Source organism: Leptonotus elevatus, chromosome 12 (genome assembly GCF_054856555.1).
Source record: "Leptonotus elevatus isolate MCC_2025b chromosome 12, RoL_Lele_1.0, whole genome shotgun sequence".
In the NCBI taxonomy this organism is placed as follows: Eukaryota; Metazoa; Chordata; class Actinopteri; order Syngnathiformes; family Syngnathidae; genus Leptonotus; species Leptonotus elevatus.
Genome location: NC_141250.1, coordinates 8,673,291 through 8,688,819, shown reverse-complemented (window position 1 = coordinate 8,688,819; position 15,529 = coordinate 8,673,291). Strand labels below are relative to the sequence as shown.

The 15,529-nt window shown below is 40.2% G+C and overlaps 2 protein-coding genes across 5 annotated transcripts in view; one reads left to right on the top strand and one right to left on the bottom strand.

The window, feature by feature from the left end:
- il1rapl1a (interleukin 1 receptor accessory protein-like 1a) overlaps positions 1 to 5,962 on the top strand; it is a 233,804-nt gene extending 227,842 nt beyond the window's left edge. For both annotated transcript variants that reach the window (XM_086091901.1, XM_086091902.1), the window contains one exon: positions 2,919 to 5,962. In XM_086091901.1, the coding sequence (XP_085948027.1) occupies positions 2,919 to 3,640 (722 nt within the window). In that variant the 3' untranslated portion in view covers positions 3,641 to 5,962. The remainder of the gene's footprint in view (positions 1 to 2,918) is intronic.
- Positions 5,963 to 11,590: 5,628 nt separating this feature from the next.
- Positions 11,591 to 14,814, bottom strand: nr0b1 (nuclear receptor subfamily 0, group B, member 1). Of its 3 annotated transcripts, none has more exons than XM_086092081.1 (3): positions 14,684 to 14,814; positions 13,324 to 14,624; positions 11,591 to 12,257 (listed from the first exon to the last, which is right to left on the bottom strand). In XM_086092081.1, the coding sequence occupies exons 2-3, from the start codon at positions 14,063 to 14,065 to the stop codon at positions 12,016 to 12,018; spliced, it is 984 nt and encodes a 327-aa protein (XP_085948207.1). In that variant the 5' UTR covers positions 14,066 to 14,624; positions 14,684 to 14,814; the 3' UTR covers positions 11,591 to 12,015. The 3 variants fall into 3 exon arrangements, with proteins under 3 accessions (XP_085948207.1, XP_085948208.1, XP_085948206.1); XM_086092082.1 differs by having other exon boundaries at positions 13,324 to 14,359; positions 14,525 to 14,728; XM_086092080.1 differs by having other exon boundaries at positions 13,324 to 14,728.
- Between the last annotated feature and the right edge of the window lie 715 nt (positions 14,815 to 15,529).

The following is a 15,529-nucleotide window of genomic DNA, read 5'->3' as shown; positions in this document are numbered from 1 at the left end:
CGAAACACAGATCATGACATACGCAATGTAAGTAACACTTTGGCCCTTTCTGACTATAATCAAGGGGAAAGGCTCAAATCCGGCATGATTATTTGTTATTTTATTATCATGACCTATTATCATTACCTCTAAAGGTACCTGGCTTCAACTTTTAGCTTAGTCGATCACCTCCTGCCCCAGCGTTGTCCATCAATATTGATATATTTTCAATATTTAACGCATATTGATTATCAATATAATCCGCAGATTTCTGCCAGAAAGCAGGGACTGTGCAATAGAATTAAAAAAAAAAAAGTACTTAAGTCAGTACTAACTTGGAACTCAAGAGGTCCTATTGTGGCCCAAACAACCTCTGTTCAACTCAATAACAGTTTTTATCAGCTGCATTTTTATACTTGCCGCTAAGCCACAGTCCCCTAGTCCAGTAAGAGAAAATCATGTTTCTACGCCAAAGCCTTAAAAAAGACAATCACTCTGATTTATGGATCCAAACTTGGAAGTGATTGGTCACAACAGAGAGGGTAGTAAATTGAAGACTATACAATAAAAGCTTCAAGCTCCAGGCATCTTGGGTGGGTTATCTGTAGGAAATTGGTCCCACAGCTCCAGTCAACTTACATTAGGTATTGTTTCATCCGTATAGAACAATGCAGGGGTCCTCTTTTTTGAACAGAGTTCTGTTCCGACAGTTGTGACGTAACCTCAAATTGCACTTAAGATGGAACGTGTCATACTTTATCACTAACTATTTGTTAAAAAAAAAAAAAAGAAGAAGTTTTAGTCCATACCCAAAACTTTTTTTTTTCATTAAATACAACGGTTTGGTGCATTCACATCATCAGATACTTAATGTCTGGGACATTGATGGTTGTGTTTATGGGTGGTGAGTCTCGGGTGTTCCTCACACTACGGTCGCCGTTTCCTGATCCTGGTGGAGTTCTGTCTCTAAAACTGCCGCAAATAGCAAAAAAAAAGAAAAAAGAAAAGTTTATAATCACAAAATACTTCCAACCACATGTCATTTCATATGCTGCTCGCAAAGACCAATCGTGTGTCAACTTCCATGACGTTTTCTAAGATCTGTACCAAAATTTCAAATTGTCATGTGAAATACATTGACACTTTGCAATAATATTTTGTTACCCTTTTTACAGTAACTTGAACAATAATTGAACAAACTATTGTCTATGATTTCTGATTTCAGAACTAAGAATCCATAATTTTTTGTGTATATGTAATAATATGATGAAATGATTACACCTTTATTTGGTTTCACCATTAAAAAGTAGGAACGTACGTTACAGCGTATAATGTAAGCCGTAGCAAAAATTAGTTTGACACATGTGGTTTAGCCCATTAAGGCCTAAAGAGCCTGCCAAAACATGCATCTAAAACCTATGGGTGACTTTAGAATCAACCCCGAAAACCTGAAGTTTTCCTAGAAATGTAACAATATTGTCAATGCCTATTAAATCATTGATATCTCAGCTTCTGAAGCAGATAGAAACATAATTCCCAAAAATGTCAGCGCTTACACCTGTGGCGTTCACACAAACCTGAGTTTATCATTATAAACCTTCAATAAAAAAAGTATTTTTTTTAATCAACAAACAACTGTCACATCTACGGCTATATTTAAATTCAACACTGCAGCACAGTTGTAATAACCTTGGGAGATCGAGTGGTCATTATTCGTCGTCCTCTCCGTTACAAAGCCTGTTGAAATTAATGACATCCTTATTGTCTGCAAACATATTTCTTAAGTTTGTCACTGTCGACTCGTTTACACTGATTCGAAGTCCTCCCGCACCGTCGGCAATCTCCATCATGTATTTCATAACTCCCGCAAAACTGCGTCAGCCTTGAATGCTTGAATAAAATTCCAGGACATGCTACGGGGCCCACGTCACGCTCTCGTGTATATTCTGATGCATTTTTGTCAAAACATAACAAAATGGCGTAGCCGCTCTCCTGATTTTAAAGGTAGAAGAGCGCTAGAGCGCTCCTGGTTCTAGTGGTAGAAACGCGTTAATGCGCTCCCAGCCTTAATGGGTTAAACCGTAAATACTCCACAAGGCATGATCCCAAAACACTTTAAAAGGGAACTCAATGCAAACATGTTGATTGATGTTGTATGATTCTCTATGTACAGCACAATTTTAAACATATTATGATTCCTATTGCATTTGTGGAATAAGAATTAAGAAAATTAATCCACCAGTCTTTTCTTCTGACTCATACAGTCACAGTTTTTCTTTGTAAAGACAAAAAAAAGGTTTGTTTACCTTAACTAGTTTTGGCGTCCACTGCCGGCGCTGCCACTGCAGTTTTCATCCATCTCAGGGGGCTCCAATTGCAAACGTCACAGCTCACCGGTTTTGTGATTTTGATCTTGTGACGTTAGCAATGCGAGCCCGAAGGCATCTTGACGTCAATTTTACTTGACAGGAGGGTTTTGAAAGGCCAAAATGGCAGCTCCCCGAGATGGATGAAAATGAATGAATCAATCTGCTTGATTCTTATTTCAGGAATCGTATTATGTTTTGATTTGTGGTTTGCGCATAAAACATATTATTGCAAGGAAATCTTTGCATTGAGCTCCCGTTTAAAATCATTTCAAACTCATTTTACAATAATTCCTTTAAAAATAGGAATGGCTAGGCTCCACAGAAAGAATGCAAACAAGAGAATTCATGAGGATTACTGTATATCAAAAGCCGGCAAGTTTGTGAGTTGACTTCAAACCCCGCCCCCACCCCCCCGATTCCCGCATTGGTACCTTATGACTAGTGTGAAATGGGCTATTGTCTCGTGTCCGACTCTGTGCGTCTTGTTCAGTGTTGTCCCGTATCCTCCAACTAGCAAACCCCTCCAATTCTCCCGCCACGTCTTTTTACCAGCTTTCCCGTTTCCCGCAGCTTACATCGAGGACGTGGCGCGCTGCGTGGACCAGAGCAAGCGCCTCATCATCGTCATGACGCCCAACTACGTGGTGCGGCGCGGCTGGAGCATCTTCGAGCTGGAGACGCGCCTGCGCAACATGCTGGTCACCGGCGAGATCAAGGTGATCCTCATCGAGTGCGCCGAGCTGCGCGGCATCATGAATTACCAGGAGGTGGAGGCCCTCAAGCACACCATCAAGACCCTCACCGTCATCAAGTGGCACGGCCCCAAGAGCAACAAGCTGCACTCCAAGTTCTGGAAGCAGCTGCAGTACGAGATGCCCTTCAGGCGCACCGAGCCCATGTTGGGCCACGAGCCGGCGCTGGACGTCAGCGAGCAGGGCGCTTTCGGCGAGCTGCAGACCGTCTCGGCCATCTCCATGGCGGCGGCCACCTCCACCGCCATGGCCACCGCCCACCCGGAGCTGCGCTCGTCCTTCCACAACTCCTACCACACCACCGTCAGGCAGAAACACTACTACCGCAGCTACGAGTACGACCTGCCCGCGGGGGGCACCCTGCCGCCGCTGTCGTCGCTGGGGAGCCAGCACACCTACTGCAACATCCCCCTGACGCTGCTCAACGGCCAGAGGCCGCCCGGGAAGAGCCGCGAGCACAGCCTGGAGGAGGCGCACGCCAACAACGCCATGCTGCCCCTGCTGCCCCGCGAGACCAGCATCTCAAGCGTCATCTGGTAACCCTTCGCAGGCCGCGAGTCGACACGGTAAAAGTTCGTTCCGCTTTTTCCAGGGGAGACGCCGTTTTGGTCCCCGAATGGACCCACGCTCTGTTCTGGGTCATTTTCTACATGGAGATTTGTAACCATCAAAGGACACTCACGTGGAAGAACGCTATCGTGGACACACACTAACACGCTCATATGCACACACATGCATCCATCCACGCAAAAGGAAAACAGGGTCTTGTATATATAATTCCATTCATTTGTAGCATTCCTCTTTTGTTCGCTCATTCACACGTCTGTTGCCTTCTCCGTCTTAGGAGTTTGCTTTTACGGAAGCGTGGAACTGTCAATGTGGAGTAAACATTTTTGACTGGCAAATACGTTCAAATGTTCTTGTGGGCTAAATGCTAAAAACAGAGCATTTTCTTCCATGATGCTCCAAAGCCTAAAAGCTTTTTTTGTTTTTTACATTTGGTCTACATTACACCACGGGTGGGTAGAGTAGCCAAAAATAGCGTTACTTCAAAATAATATTACTAAAGTAAAAGTAAAAAGTAGTCACTCAAGTATTCACTGAAAAGAATACTCAAGTACTGAGCAACTGCTTGAACATAAAGTCTGGTTTATTTTTAATAACAATGCCGTCGATTTTTTGAGAAAATGTAAGACTTTGAAGCGCGCCTTATGGCCGGCTATAAGAATACGGTAGATCTAATGTATGAAATGTGAGCGACCACTCTAGTCGAGCCTAATATAGTGGAGTAAGAGTAGCCTTTCTTCTTCACACATCTACTCAAGTAAAAGTAAAAAGTATTGTGTGATAAAACTACTCTAAGAAGTATTTTTTTTTCAAAAAGTTACTCAATTAAATGTAACGGAGTAAGTAAATGTAACTCGTTACTACCCACCTCTGCATTACACCAATACGTATTAGAAAATTACGTACGTATTAAGTACACATTGACTATTCATGAATTTCAAAAATTTCTTATTTTGTCTGCAGTCCATGATTTCCATTCTGTTTTTTGTTGTTGTTGTTGTTTTACCCATAATGCCATAGAGAATACACATGCGGAATTCAATAACCCGTGGCATTATGGGTAAATATTCTGAACGAAAATCATGCACTGCAGACATAATAAATCATAAAAATGATGAATAAACAATGTCTAATCTATTTGATTTTCGGACATATTGGTATATGCATGCCAAATGAAAAAAAAAAAAGTTTACCCATATACTAAAAACGCATTTAAATGACTATTTACAGATACATTTACGTGTATACACAAGTATGTTTAAACGTATTTGCAAGTTGATCAAATGTAGGCCAAATGCTAAAAATACTGTTAACTTATATGAATATGTTCAAACAACATGTTTAAATGTGCAGTAGTAAAGCAAATATGTTTGAACGTATTTGCCAGTCAAAAATGTTTACTCCACATTGGCAGTTCTACGCTTCTGTATGCTTTAACTTCCAGAGGTGTATATTTTTATCACTTTTTTTTTTTTTTACTATTTCAATGCCCATGTGCTTGTTTGCAAAGCCAGTTATGCAGTGTACTCTTTCATTTGAAATCTTTGCATTGTTTCTTGGTTTTCTTGGACATTTTATCAGCTTCCAGGGGCTGTAACGACTTCTCTTTTTTTGGGGTGTGTTTTGACCTGTAAAAGGTGTATCTACTTTAAAAAAGGAATATCACACAAAAAAAAATCATAGAATATGCAAAAATAAAAAGCGTGGGGCTGAGAAGGAGGGGGCGGGGCTTGTCCACACCAATCAGCTCCCTGCAACAGAAGACGACGAAGACAACGTTTGGTATTTTCTATCTGAGACGCTGTTTGAGAATGCCTCACCTTAAAAAAAGAAAGTGTAGATTATTTTAAAAAATAACTCTATTTTTATAAGCGGTTGCCTGAGGACTCCAATTTTATTGTTTCATCCACCACGGGAGGACAATTCAGTGTTTTGTACACGACTTTTGAATCCCACACAAACTCAAATCATTTTCATTGTTTGTTTGTTTTTAAAAGAAAAAAAAAAACAATATTCACATTCTGATAACTGCTTTGGTTTCCTATGTAACAATAATTCATGTTTAAGGCAAGAAAAAGAGTACATTTGGGGGAAGTCTTTAGATATATTTGAAGGTGTGACTTTTTTGAGTATGCATAGCAAATAGATATGTATTCTATATATAATATAGATATTTATATAAATATATAAACACAATTTTCACGCGGAGAGAAATGTCTATCTTTATAGGAACACGAATCATGATCAGTTGCCCTTATACTTTCTCACTGCACATTAAAAACAACCTTGATTTCCTTTGTACGCCTCCCCTTTTATATGCAAATCCTGTTGGCACTCGAAACTTTATCTGCACGGTCTCATGTAAAAAAAAAAAAAAAAACATCTAGCAAAATGTTTTGAACACTGTTGCTAACCAAAACAGCAGCTGCCACTGTAACATGCAAAAAAATGTCTTGTCAGATGAATTCAAGTGCTATTAGTAAAGTTTCCAGTGTTAAAGAGGATTTTCTTGATCACTCCACAATGTTGTGTAGGCTCACTAGACTGTGGGGGGCCTCATTGGTTGGCATTTCACAGCATCTTCTATATTCTACTTATCCTCACGAGAGACCCGGGTGTGCTTGAGCCGAGCTGACTTGCCGCGAGAGGCGGGTTACGCCCTGGAGTGCTTGCCAGTTAATGTCAACATGACACAGTAAATATCTTCGAAGGCTCTAAAAAGCCGTTGGTGTGAACACGTTGACCAATGATTGTGATTGGCTGTTGACAAGTCCAACGTGTTCCCTGCCTCTTGCCTGAAGTCAGCTGGGTTAGGCTCCAACTCCTCCATGACCCTAATGAGGACAAGCGCTATAGAAAATGGGTGGATGAATTATTAGGAAAATGTGTGCAAGTAAAGGCCCTGCGCACTCATCGAAATATTTCAAGCCTTTTATGTATTTTTTTTTTACATGACAAATTCCCATTTACATTTTTTTCTAATAATTCTAATAATTTTAACACAAACCTACCAAATAAACCTTATATGATACATATTAATTCTATTAAAGCCTATTTATTTGAAATGCATATTCCTCAGGTTTATGTATTTAATATTAATAAAGTATAATTACTCTAAATTAATAATGACAATATTTGTTTAAAATACATAAAGCATATTGTTTAAATTGCATAGGTTGCCTATACACGATAAATATACTGCTCTGTGAAAAACACTTATGTCCATTAACCCCCCTCCATATTTTTTATATTTGTATGTTTTGGGGATGAAACTGAATGCAGTAATTCCAAAAACGTAAAAATAAAATAATTTAAAAAAAGGAATTATACTATATTAAAGGTGCATTGTGCCATATAAAAAGGTAATATTAAAGCTTTTTCTACATCATGCATGTGCCCAGATGAGTACGAAGATCCCTGACTGTTTTACTCTGACTGCACCTATCAGCTTTTATCTTCCCTTTATAGTAGATTGTGTGGACCCGGCACACTCCACTGTTTCTTTGGGGAGGGGAGGGGCGGAGTTTTTCCCACCTCATTTGAAGTCATGTCTTCGTTTGTGGCTGTCGCTTTAAGATCGTGCACGTACTCGCACACGCACCATAAACGAGCCTGACACCGATGCTGCAGTTACGTTTTAGGCCGGAGGTGGCAGTCGCGGGTAATAAAGTGACAAACTGCACAAAGATCATTTAATACTAAATACATAAACCTGAGTATTATGTATTTCAAATAAATAGGATTTATTAGAATGATAATGTATCATATAAGTTTTATTTGGAAGATTTGGTGTTAAAATTATCTTCTTCTTTTTTTAAGAAAATGGGAATTTGTTATGTAAAAAAAAAAAACATCAATCTTGAGTTAGGCTTGAAATATTTTTGTAAGTGCACCCCCAATAACTACCGCATCGAGTAACAACACACAGAGAAAGTCAAAGAAATGTTGTCTTTGTCATGAATTCCGGTATTGGATCCCTTTCAATGTGGGTATGAAATCAATCAAGTAAGTATGGTATGTAGTGCACTGTATACAATTTATGATTACACTCAAGACGACACAGTGGGCAGGATAAACAGCCTTCTTGTCCATAAACATCATTTCCACCACTAAAAGAAGCACACTTCCTGTTTATGCTAAACTTGCGCTAAAGCATCATTGCACCCTGCAGTGAGGAGGCCATTCGCCATAAATGAGTTATAATTTATTACCACTTATCAATAATTGCACTTCCTGCTCGGGAAAGCATGCTGTGTCTATTGGCACATACGTGGACAAAACAACACAACCATGCACTTTTTTTCTTCCTCACCATTATACAAGCATTATGATTATTATTACTACATAAATGCTGCCAAATAGTGCCATCTCCTGGGGATTCACACACACACACACAGATAATATTTACAATAGTAAACAACACTGCAACACAACTGTCTGCATGGGGTCCACAGAGGAAAGAACTGAAAGTAAAAATAGGCCAAAATAACGCAGCCCAAAAACAAAAAAAACAGAGTTTAATTACTTGCTACTAGAACCTCTGTGTACACAAATACAGAAACATTTGCTTCACCTGTTCATCCTTTACTTCCTCCCTGAATCTTGATTCTTCATCTTTGGAGTCACATGTCTCATGAAGGCATGTGTAGGTGAGATGAACTTTTGAGTTGGGAGTAAATCAAAGCTTCAGCTGCAGAGGTCGTCCGTACTTTTTTGTTAGTAGGGGACCTCAATCAAACCCAAGACTCAAGCTCAGTCTTGGTTGTTTTTTTTGTCAAGTCATCAAGCATCAATGCCCTGCCACCTGAGTAGTATATATCCATCCATAACACAGGTGATCTGGAAACTATCCCAGCTGACTGGCCGCAAAATGGAATACTCCCTGAACTGATCCAGCCAGTAGCAGTGTTTATGTGGTTCCAATTTGGTTGTAAATGGATAAAATTGCTCGAAGTTAGTCTTTCAAGGACTGCTGGAAATGGGCAAAATAACCAAAATTGGCAGACTTCCTGTGTCTTTTCGGACATTGCTTCTTGAGCTTGAGACTGTTTTGTTTATCTTCTACTAGAAGACAGATATAGCAATGGCCAATAGAGGGCACTAGGATGTCATCCTAGCACTCACCACATCACCTTGAATAACTTAATTTTTAAAAATGAGGATATATATATATATATATATATATATGTATATATGGGTGTTTTTTTTTTAGATGAGTAAAATGTTTTCATTTATCTGTATTGCCTGACTTGTGACACAAAAATGTTAAAATGTGCCTGTCAAGCAAGGGGTCCATTCTCGCCCTTGAGGACAGAACACAAATTGCAGTTTTTCACTCAAATTAACCGTTGTTGCTCGTTTTGTCCACTGGAGGGCGCAACGACGTCCGTTTGAATAGCATTTTGAAATTCGGCTGTTCCTCAGGATTTGATGCCCCAAAAAAAATGCTCTGATTTTTGATGCTCATAGTTGTGCAAAATGATTATTTGAGGGTCATCACAACAATATGCTATTCTCTTTTCGGATATGACATGACCCCAGAAACATAAAGAAAAACTAGTATTGCACTTTTTAGTTGCACCCTCTGGTGGAGAAGATAGTGGCAATGTGACAAGTTACCCATTTTGTGAAAACAACCCCTGGTATCCCATACAGGAAGTTGCTGTGCCAACATATGTAGGTCCTTCCATTCATGCATAATTGGCCACAACCCAAAGAAACACATACAGTACACGAGGTAGGACATATGACGCACGCACGCACGCACGCCACGCGCGCACACCACATGTTCTGTAGCTGGTTGACTGTTGACTGTTGGCAGCCAGCTGGAGGTTTATTGGGAGACAGCAGATTAATAGAATTTTTATTACTCACAGCAATTAACAAATTAATTGGAGAGAAAATGGCTTGCGCTTACAAAAAAAGAGAGAACAAACGCAGTCACGAATAAGAATATCCAAGACCCTGTGTGAGTGCGTGCGTGTGTGTTTTTCGCGCGCGTGCGTGTAAGAGAGAATCATAATTCTCTGCCTACATTTTCATATTTGACCACCAGAGGGCAGAAGAGATTTGGCGCCAACTCTCCTCAGTTTTCATAAATATATAGAGGGCCTACGCAGTAATGTATTTTGTTATAGCAAACTCAATTTCTACTAATATTATATTATAATATATAATTTCTGATGCTATTTGTTATTACAATTAACCTACTTTAGTCTTTCACCCCCGCGACCCTTGTGAGGAATAACAGGTTAAAAAAACGGATGGATGGATGACATACATTGTTTATCCTGTCTATATGCTTGATCATTAATAATTATAATTAGTACCTTTTAAATATATTAATTGCATTTGTATTTTACTATTTAAAGTATTATATTTATTCATACATATTTTTATCAAAAATAAAGGGTAGTTTGGATTATGGTGGCAGCGCTTAAGTCCAACCCCAAATAGAAATAACAATAATAAGTTTCCATGAAATTGTCCTATCATCACTACGTTCATGTCCTGACAAACGTGCTATGCGAGGAGGTCACAAACTAAACTTATGTGGGGGCTGGAGTTAGATTCTTGGTGTGTCTGGTCTGCATTAAGTGTTTCCCAAAAGAGGAGTTAAAGTATTCAACAACAACAATAAAAAAGTACAGCTAATCCATTCTATTTAGTCATTAATGACAGTTGAGAACATTCCCAGTTTTTCAGAATGTGAACAAGATTGGTGACCTGGTCCTCTCTCTCGTTTCCCTGGTATTTTGTAGACTCCTCAGTATGTCTAGTTGAGTAATGATATCTGATTTATTGAACAGCGTAAAATCTCTTCTTGAAATTGTTCTTTCTCACCAACTTTTCTCTTCATGGCAGGTTTAGAAAAAGGCATGACTGGGACTGAGTGACAGGATTTTTTCCTTCCACTTGGTGTCACTTCAGGATTACAATTGCTGAAACATGTCATGAACCTGACCTATATGGTAGCCCTTAAGTGATAAAAAAAAAAAACTATGATGGGCTGCAAAATATCATCCAAATGGCCCCAAGGCCGCAATTTTGACACCACTGTGATATACTTGGCTCTAATGTTGTCATTACAATAACACCCTGGCATTATTGTGAATCTTAAAGAAGTATCAGGGGCTAAAGGAAAAATATCACTCTATGGTATATAATTAGCACAATAATTTAAGAAAAATATTCATAATGTTATGACACTAAAATCATATTTTACTAGTAGTAGTAAAAAAATCCAAGAATAAAAGGGTGTTATGACAATATCGTTGCGTTTAAAAAAAAAAAACTTGTAATATTGCGACAATTATGTTGTATTACTTGGTGATAAGGAAGCATACCATTATGAAGTCATTCTTTAATGATAATACATTAATATGTTCAGAGAAAAAAGTGTTATATGACAGTAGTATTTATTTGAAGATTTTTTTTGCAATGCTATAAATTGTTTTATGAATAATTTTTAAGCAAAAAAACAAGCATTATAGTTTTACTATGTTGTATTTGATTGAGAAAAGAGCAAAATAATAAAGTTTATTATAAATTGCAAATCTGTTTATCAAAAAATAAGGGGAAAAAAGCAACAACGTTACAAAGATAAAGTCATATTGTCATATAACGTCACATAAAAAATATGACTTTATTCTCATAACATTGCAAGACTTTTTTTCTGGAAAATAATCTACAATTTTCAAGCCTACACTGAAAGCCTTGTGCCAATTATTGTTGTTGGCATTTTGTTTGAGTTTATACACAAGACACTTCATTAGGCACACTTGCACTTTCTAATGGCATCAAATAAAATACATCTAATATCGTAAAAAAAAAAACATTCCGCTTCTACAAAGGTCGCGTTTTTGATGGGCATTTTGATTGCATCTCATTGCATAGTGCAGGCGTACCTAATGTTATGTCTCAGGGAGTGCTTGCAGTGAAATGAAGCCTCCTGCAGGCTCACATTTCTCACAATGGAGTTTTATCAAAACGTAAACAAGCTGCTGGCCTAAATCAGTGTGACCCAGATTCGCTGAAGGTAACCGTGCGAGTTTTGTCAGCCGTTTATCTGCATGTACCATGTAGCCCCGAGGTCGTCTGACCCTGTGGAAAGTGTGGCAATACCAGAGCTGAAGAACAACACTTGAGGGAGTTTATTTTAGAAAAATAGTTTATAAAACAAATAAGTTAAGCTATGAATTACAGAGCCTGCTTTGAACGTAACATAAAGCATTCACACACGCTCATTCCTTTTTTTGTGAGCGCTTTTCACTTGTCCAATAAGAGCCTTACTGTACAGTCTATCAGGCAACTGGAAGGTCACCTATAATGGTGGGAGGTGGGGGTCCTTACTTCCCGTAGAACATCTCCATGAGCACCTCCTCGATGTTGACGCTCCCGATGATGGGCTTGAAGAAGAGCTGGGCCACCACCGACGGACTGATGGACCTCAGCATGGACAGGGCGATGAGCAGCTTGGCAAAGCGCGTGGCGTCCTCGCGGTGGATCAGCCGCACGTGCTCGTTGAGGGCCTGATGGGCTTCTCGCCGCAATGACTGGATGTATGGCAGGCAGCGAAGACCCTCCAGATCTGAGAAGATGAGGTGGACGAGATGAAGAGAAAAGGCAATGTTAAAAGATGGGAGCAACTTCCACACAAATTGAGTATGAGAGTTTGGATTTAAGAGAGTTAAGCAAGAGTTATGTACTGATTATCCAAATGATTATTTTGATGGCTAACGGCAGTTTTTCAGGCATACAGTATGTGTGTTATTTTGGTTGTAGAACTACACCTCGTCATTGTGAGAACTCTTTTGAATATTGTGACTCTTACATGTAGTTACCGAAGCATTAAAAACAGCTCTCTTTATGATGCAATGCGTCTACAAACAATTCTGCAACAAATGATGATGAGGATGATGACTACTATTGCATTTGTATTATATATTAATATACCAGATATCCATTTCTTACTTAAAAAGTGAAGTTAAAGTAATACTTAATCAGTACATGATGAAAATATTTTGTCAAATAATTAAACTTTTTTAAATTCATTTAATTTACCATTTAATTATTTTAAAATTTAATACACATAACAAATCTAATTACATGTGGAAGCATATTTCTAAAAATGCAATTTAAATAAAAGTTGTGTGTTTTTTAACGATTTATGGGGGGGGGGGGGTAATTAAAAATGTTAAGTAACTGGGGAATGTGTATTATATATATTTTTTTTAATGCAATTTTAATTAAATTATTTTTTCAAATATTTTACTTTCTCCGGGTTTTTTTTATTTTTTATTAAAATGTCAAATAAGTTTTGATAGAATATTGTGGTCAATTAAGTTCCCAAATAAGTTTCTTAAACATTCAAATATATATATATATATATATTGGAACTTGTGACCAATGGTCACACAAACACTTTGAAAAGAAATCTCAGTTTTTTGTAATAATAATTAATTTGCTGCTTTAAATGCTGAGTATACCTAATGCAGTATTATGGCCAAATAGCAAAGTTACTCTCGCAACTTCAAATATGAACTTTAAAGCAAATATGAACTTTAAAACAAATATGAACTTCCGGGTGACTTTACAAAAGGGGTGTGGTTAACAACCCCGAGTTTTGACCCCCAACTTATGGTTGACTGACATACCCGGGTTGAAGAGCACGGCTCCCTTCAGGTATGCGTACTCCTTGGTGCTGATGTCCACACTCCAGCACTTCTTCAGGAAGCCTTTAATGGCTTCGATGTCGGCCAACGACACGCCGGCTCCTCCGCCTCGACTCTGGCCGGCCACCGTCACCACCTGCGCCGCCGCCGTCTCCGCCGCCGCCTCGCCCTGGCTCTGGGACGCTCCGGTGAGGATCCGCTGCAGCATGCTGGGCTCCACCGTCTCCGTGGTCTCAAAGTCCACGCGGTCCTGCGCCAGACCGAGCACCAACAGGGGCGCCCAGCCGCTCCGGATCAGGACCACCTGCTCGTCCTCGGGCAGCTCCCGGAAGCACGGCACGTTCTTGACGAATCGCAGCGTCTTGACCAGGATCGCGGAAGCCGCTTTGCATGTCACCTGCGGGGAGCGCAGGACCCCGCGGCGCCGCGTTGCCCCGCAGGAGCACGCCGCCTGCTGCTGCTGCTGCTGCTGCTGCTGCTGCTGCCGCGGCTCCAGATGTGGCCACGCCGGTCCGGAGGCTACAGAAGAGGCGGACGAGGAAGAGGAGGAGGTCCTGTGGCCGTGGAGTAAGTTGTGTAGCGTTTCGTGTTGTTGTTGCTCCTCTCTGTCACTCTTCAGAATGCTGTAAAGGATGCTGCCGCTGCCGCTGCTGCTGCCGCTGCCGCCGCTGTCGCCGCGGAGGCTGGCGCCCCGACAGCGGCAGCCCTCCAGCGTCGTGGCCATGACCGCTGGCCGGAGAGCGCGGCGCGTCCTCGGCGGAGGTCAGTGCGAAGGAGGCGCTGTTTTGTTTGGAGCTACAGATAGCCTCGACGCGCTGTTTTGGGGAGGAAGCTCCCGTGTGTGCCTGCCTGCACTTTCTCCGCTTTTTTTCCTGCCCCCTCTCACACCCGGATGCTCTTTCCGCCTCCCACAAGCACGAGGCACCTCCCTCGCTTTCTCGTCTCGTTTAGGCAAAGGTACAAGTACGCACACCCTGTTCAGTCAGGGGCTAAATTGTTTTGGCAAACTAGTCAGGTGCTGCAAAGATTATAAATACATATTAATGTTATGTTGTCAGGTAATAAAAAAAAAAAAAATCATTATTCAGGCTTAATCCAACAAGTGAATCATCTCAACACTTTTACTGGTAAAAACACTAATTGACATTAATACAGTTTCCATTTTAAGAATTTTAATACTCACATGTTCGTGATGAAAAGCGTCACTCGTGTCACTCTCCACCTCATCTTGCCTGCATCCTCTTTGGCTGACACGGCTGACACTCACAGCAATGCTACTGCAACTGGCAAGAGAGTCTGACTCAAACTGATGGCAGTTAAAAAAAAAAAAAAAGTTTCTTACTTTGTCTTCTCTCTGTTTCAGTTTCTCCCCCAAAGCACCAACAATTCTGGAACTTTGTATCTCCCTGAATCTGCACATGTGCAGTAAGAAGACAAAATAGTGTATGATATGATATGAGATAGGATGGGAGGGGTGAGGACTCGAAACGATTGTGAGAGATTCAGCAAAACAACAATTATGTTTTAAATCAAATAAAATGTATTAATCCATTTTCATGAGACATTTGGGGACACCAGCTCAGGGCCCCTGACACCTGTGTTTACGAATGTTAAGTCCTCCCCTGCCCTAAGTCAACCCACAATGAACTTCTCTGTTTATTGCTGTTCCTTATTTTTGATGGTTACTTTTTCAAGCACCTCCATAGATTCTGATCATTTCTAGGTATTATTTATACTAGTACTTTGCAGAACCTTGCTATTGTGACCCGGAAGTGCCCCAAAATCAACAGGAAGTACCCCAAATTGAACAGGAATCGACCCAGAAGTGACTCAAAATCAACAAGAAGTGCCCTGAATTGAACAGGAAGTGACCCAGAAATGACCCAAAATCAACAGGAAGTACCCCAAATTGAACAGGAAGCAACCCAGAAGTGACCCCAAATTGACAGGAAGTACCCTGAATTGAACAGGAAGTGACCCAGATCTGACTCAAAATCAACAGGAAGTATCCCAAATTGAATAGGAAGCGACCCAGAAGTGACCCCAAATCAACAGGAAGTGCCCTGAATTGAACAGGAAGTGACCCAGAAATGACCCAAAATCAACAGGAAGTATCCCGAATTGAACAGGAAGCGACCCATAAGTGTCCTCAAATCAACAGGAAGTACCCCAAATTGAACAGGAAGCG

What these genes read in the sequence shown, in the direction of transcription:
- nr0b1 (XM_086092081.1), bottom strand. Translation starts at nt 14,065, where the DNA reads ATGGCCACGACGCTGGAGGGCTGCCGCTGTCGGGGCGCCAGCCTCCGC. An exon ending in AGCCGTGCTCTTCAACCCGG is followed by an intron (nt 12,258 to 13,323) that starts GTATGTCAGTCA and finishes TCATCTTCTCAG; the next exon opens with ATCTGGAGGGTCTTCGCTGC.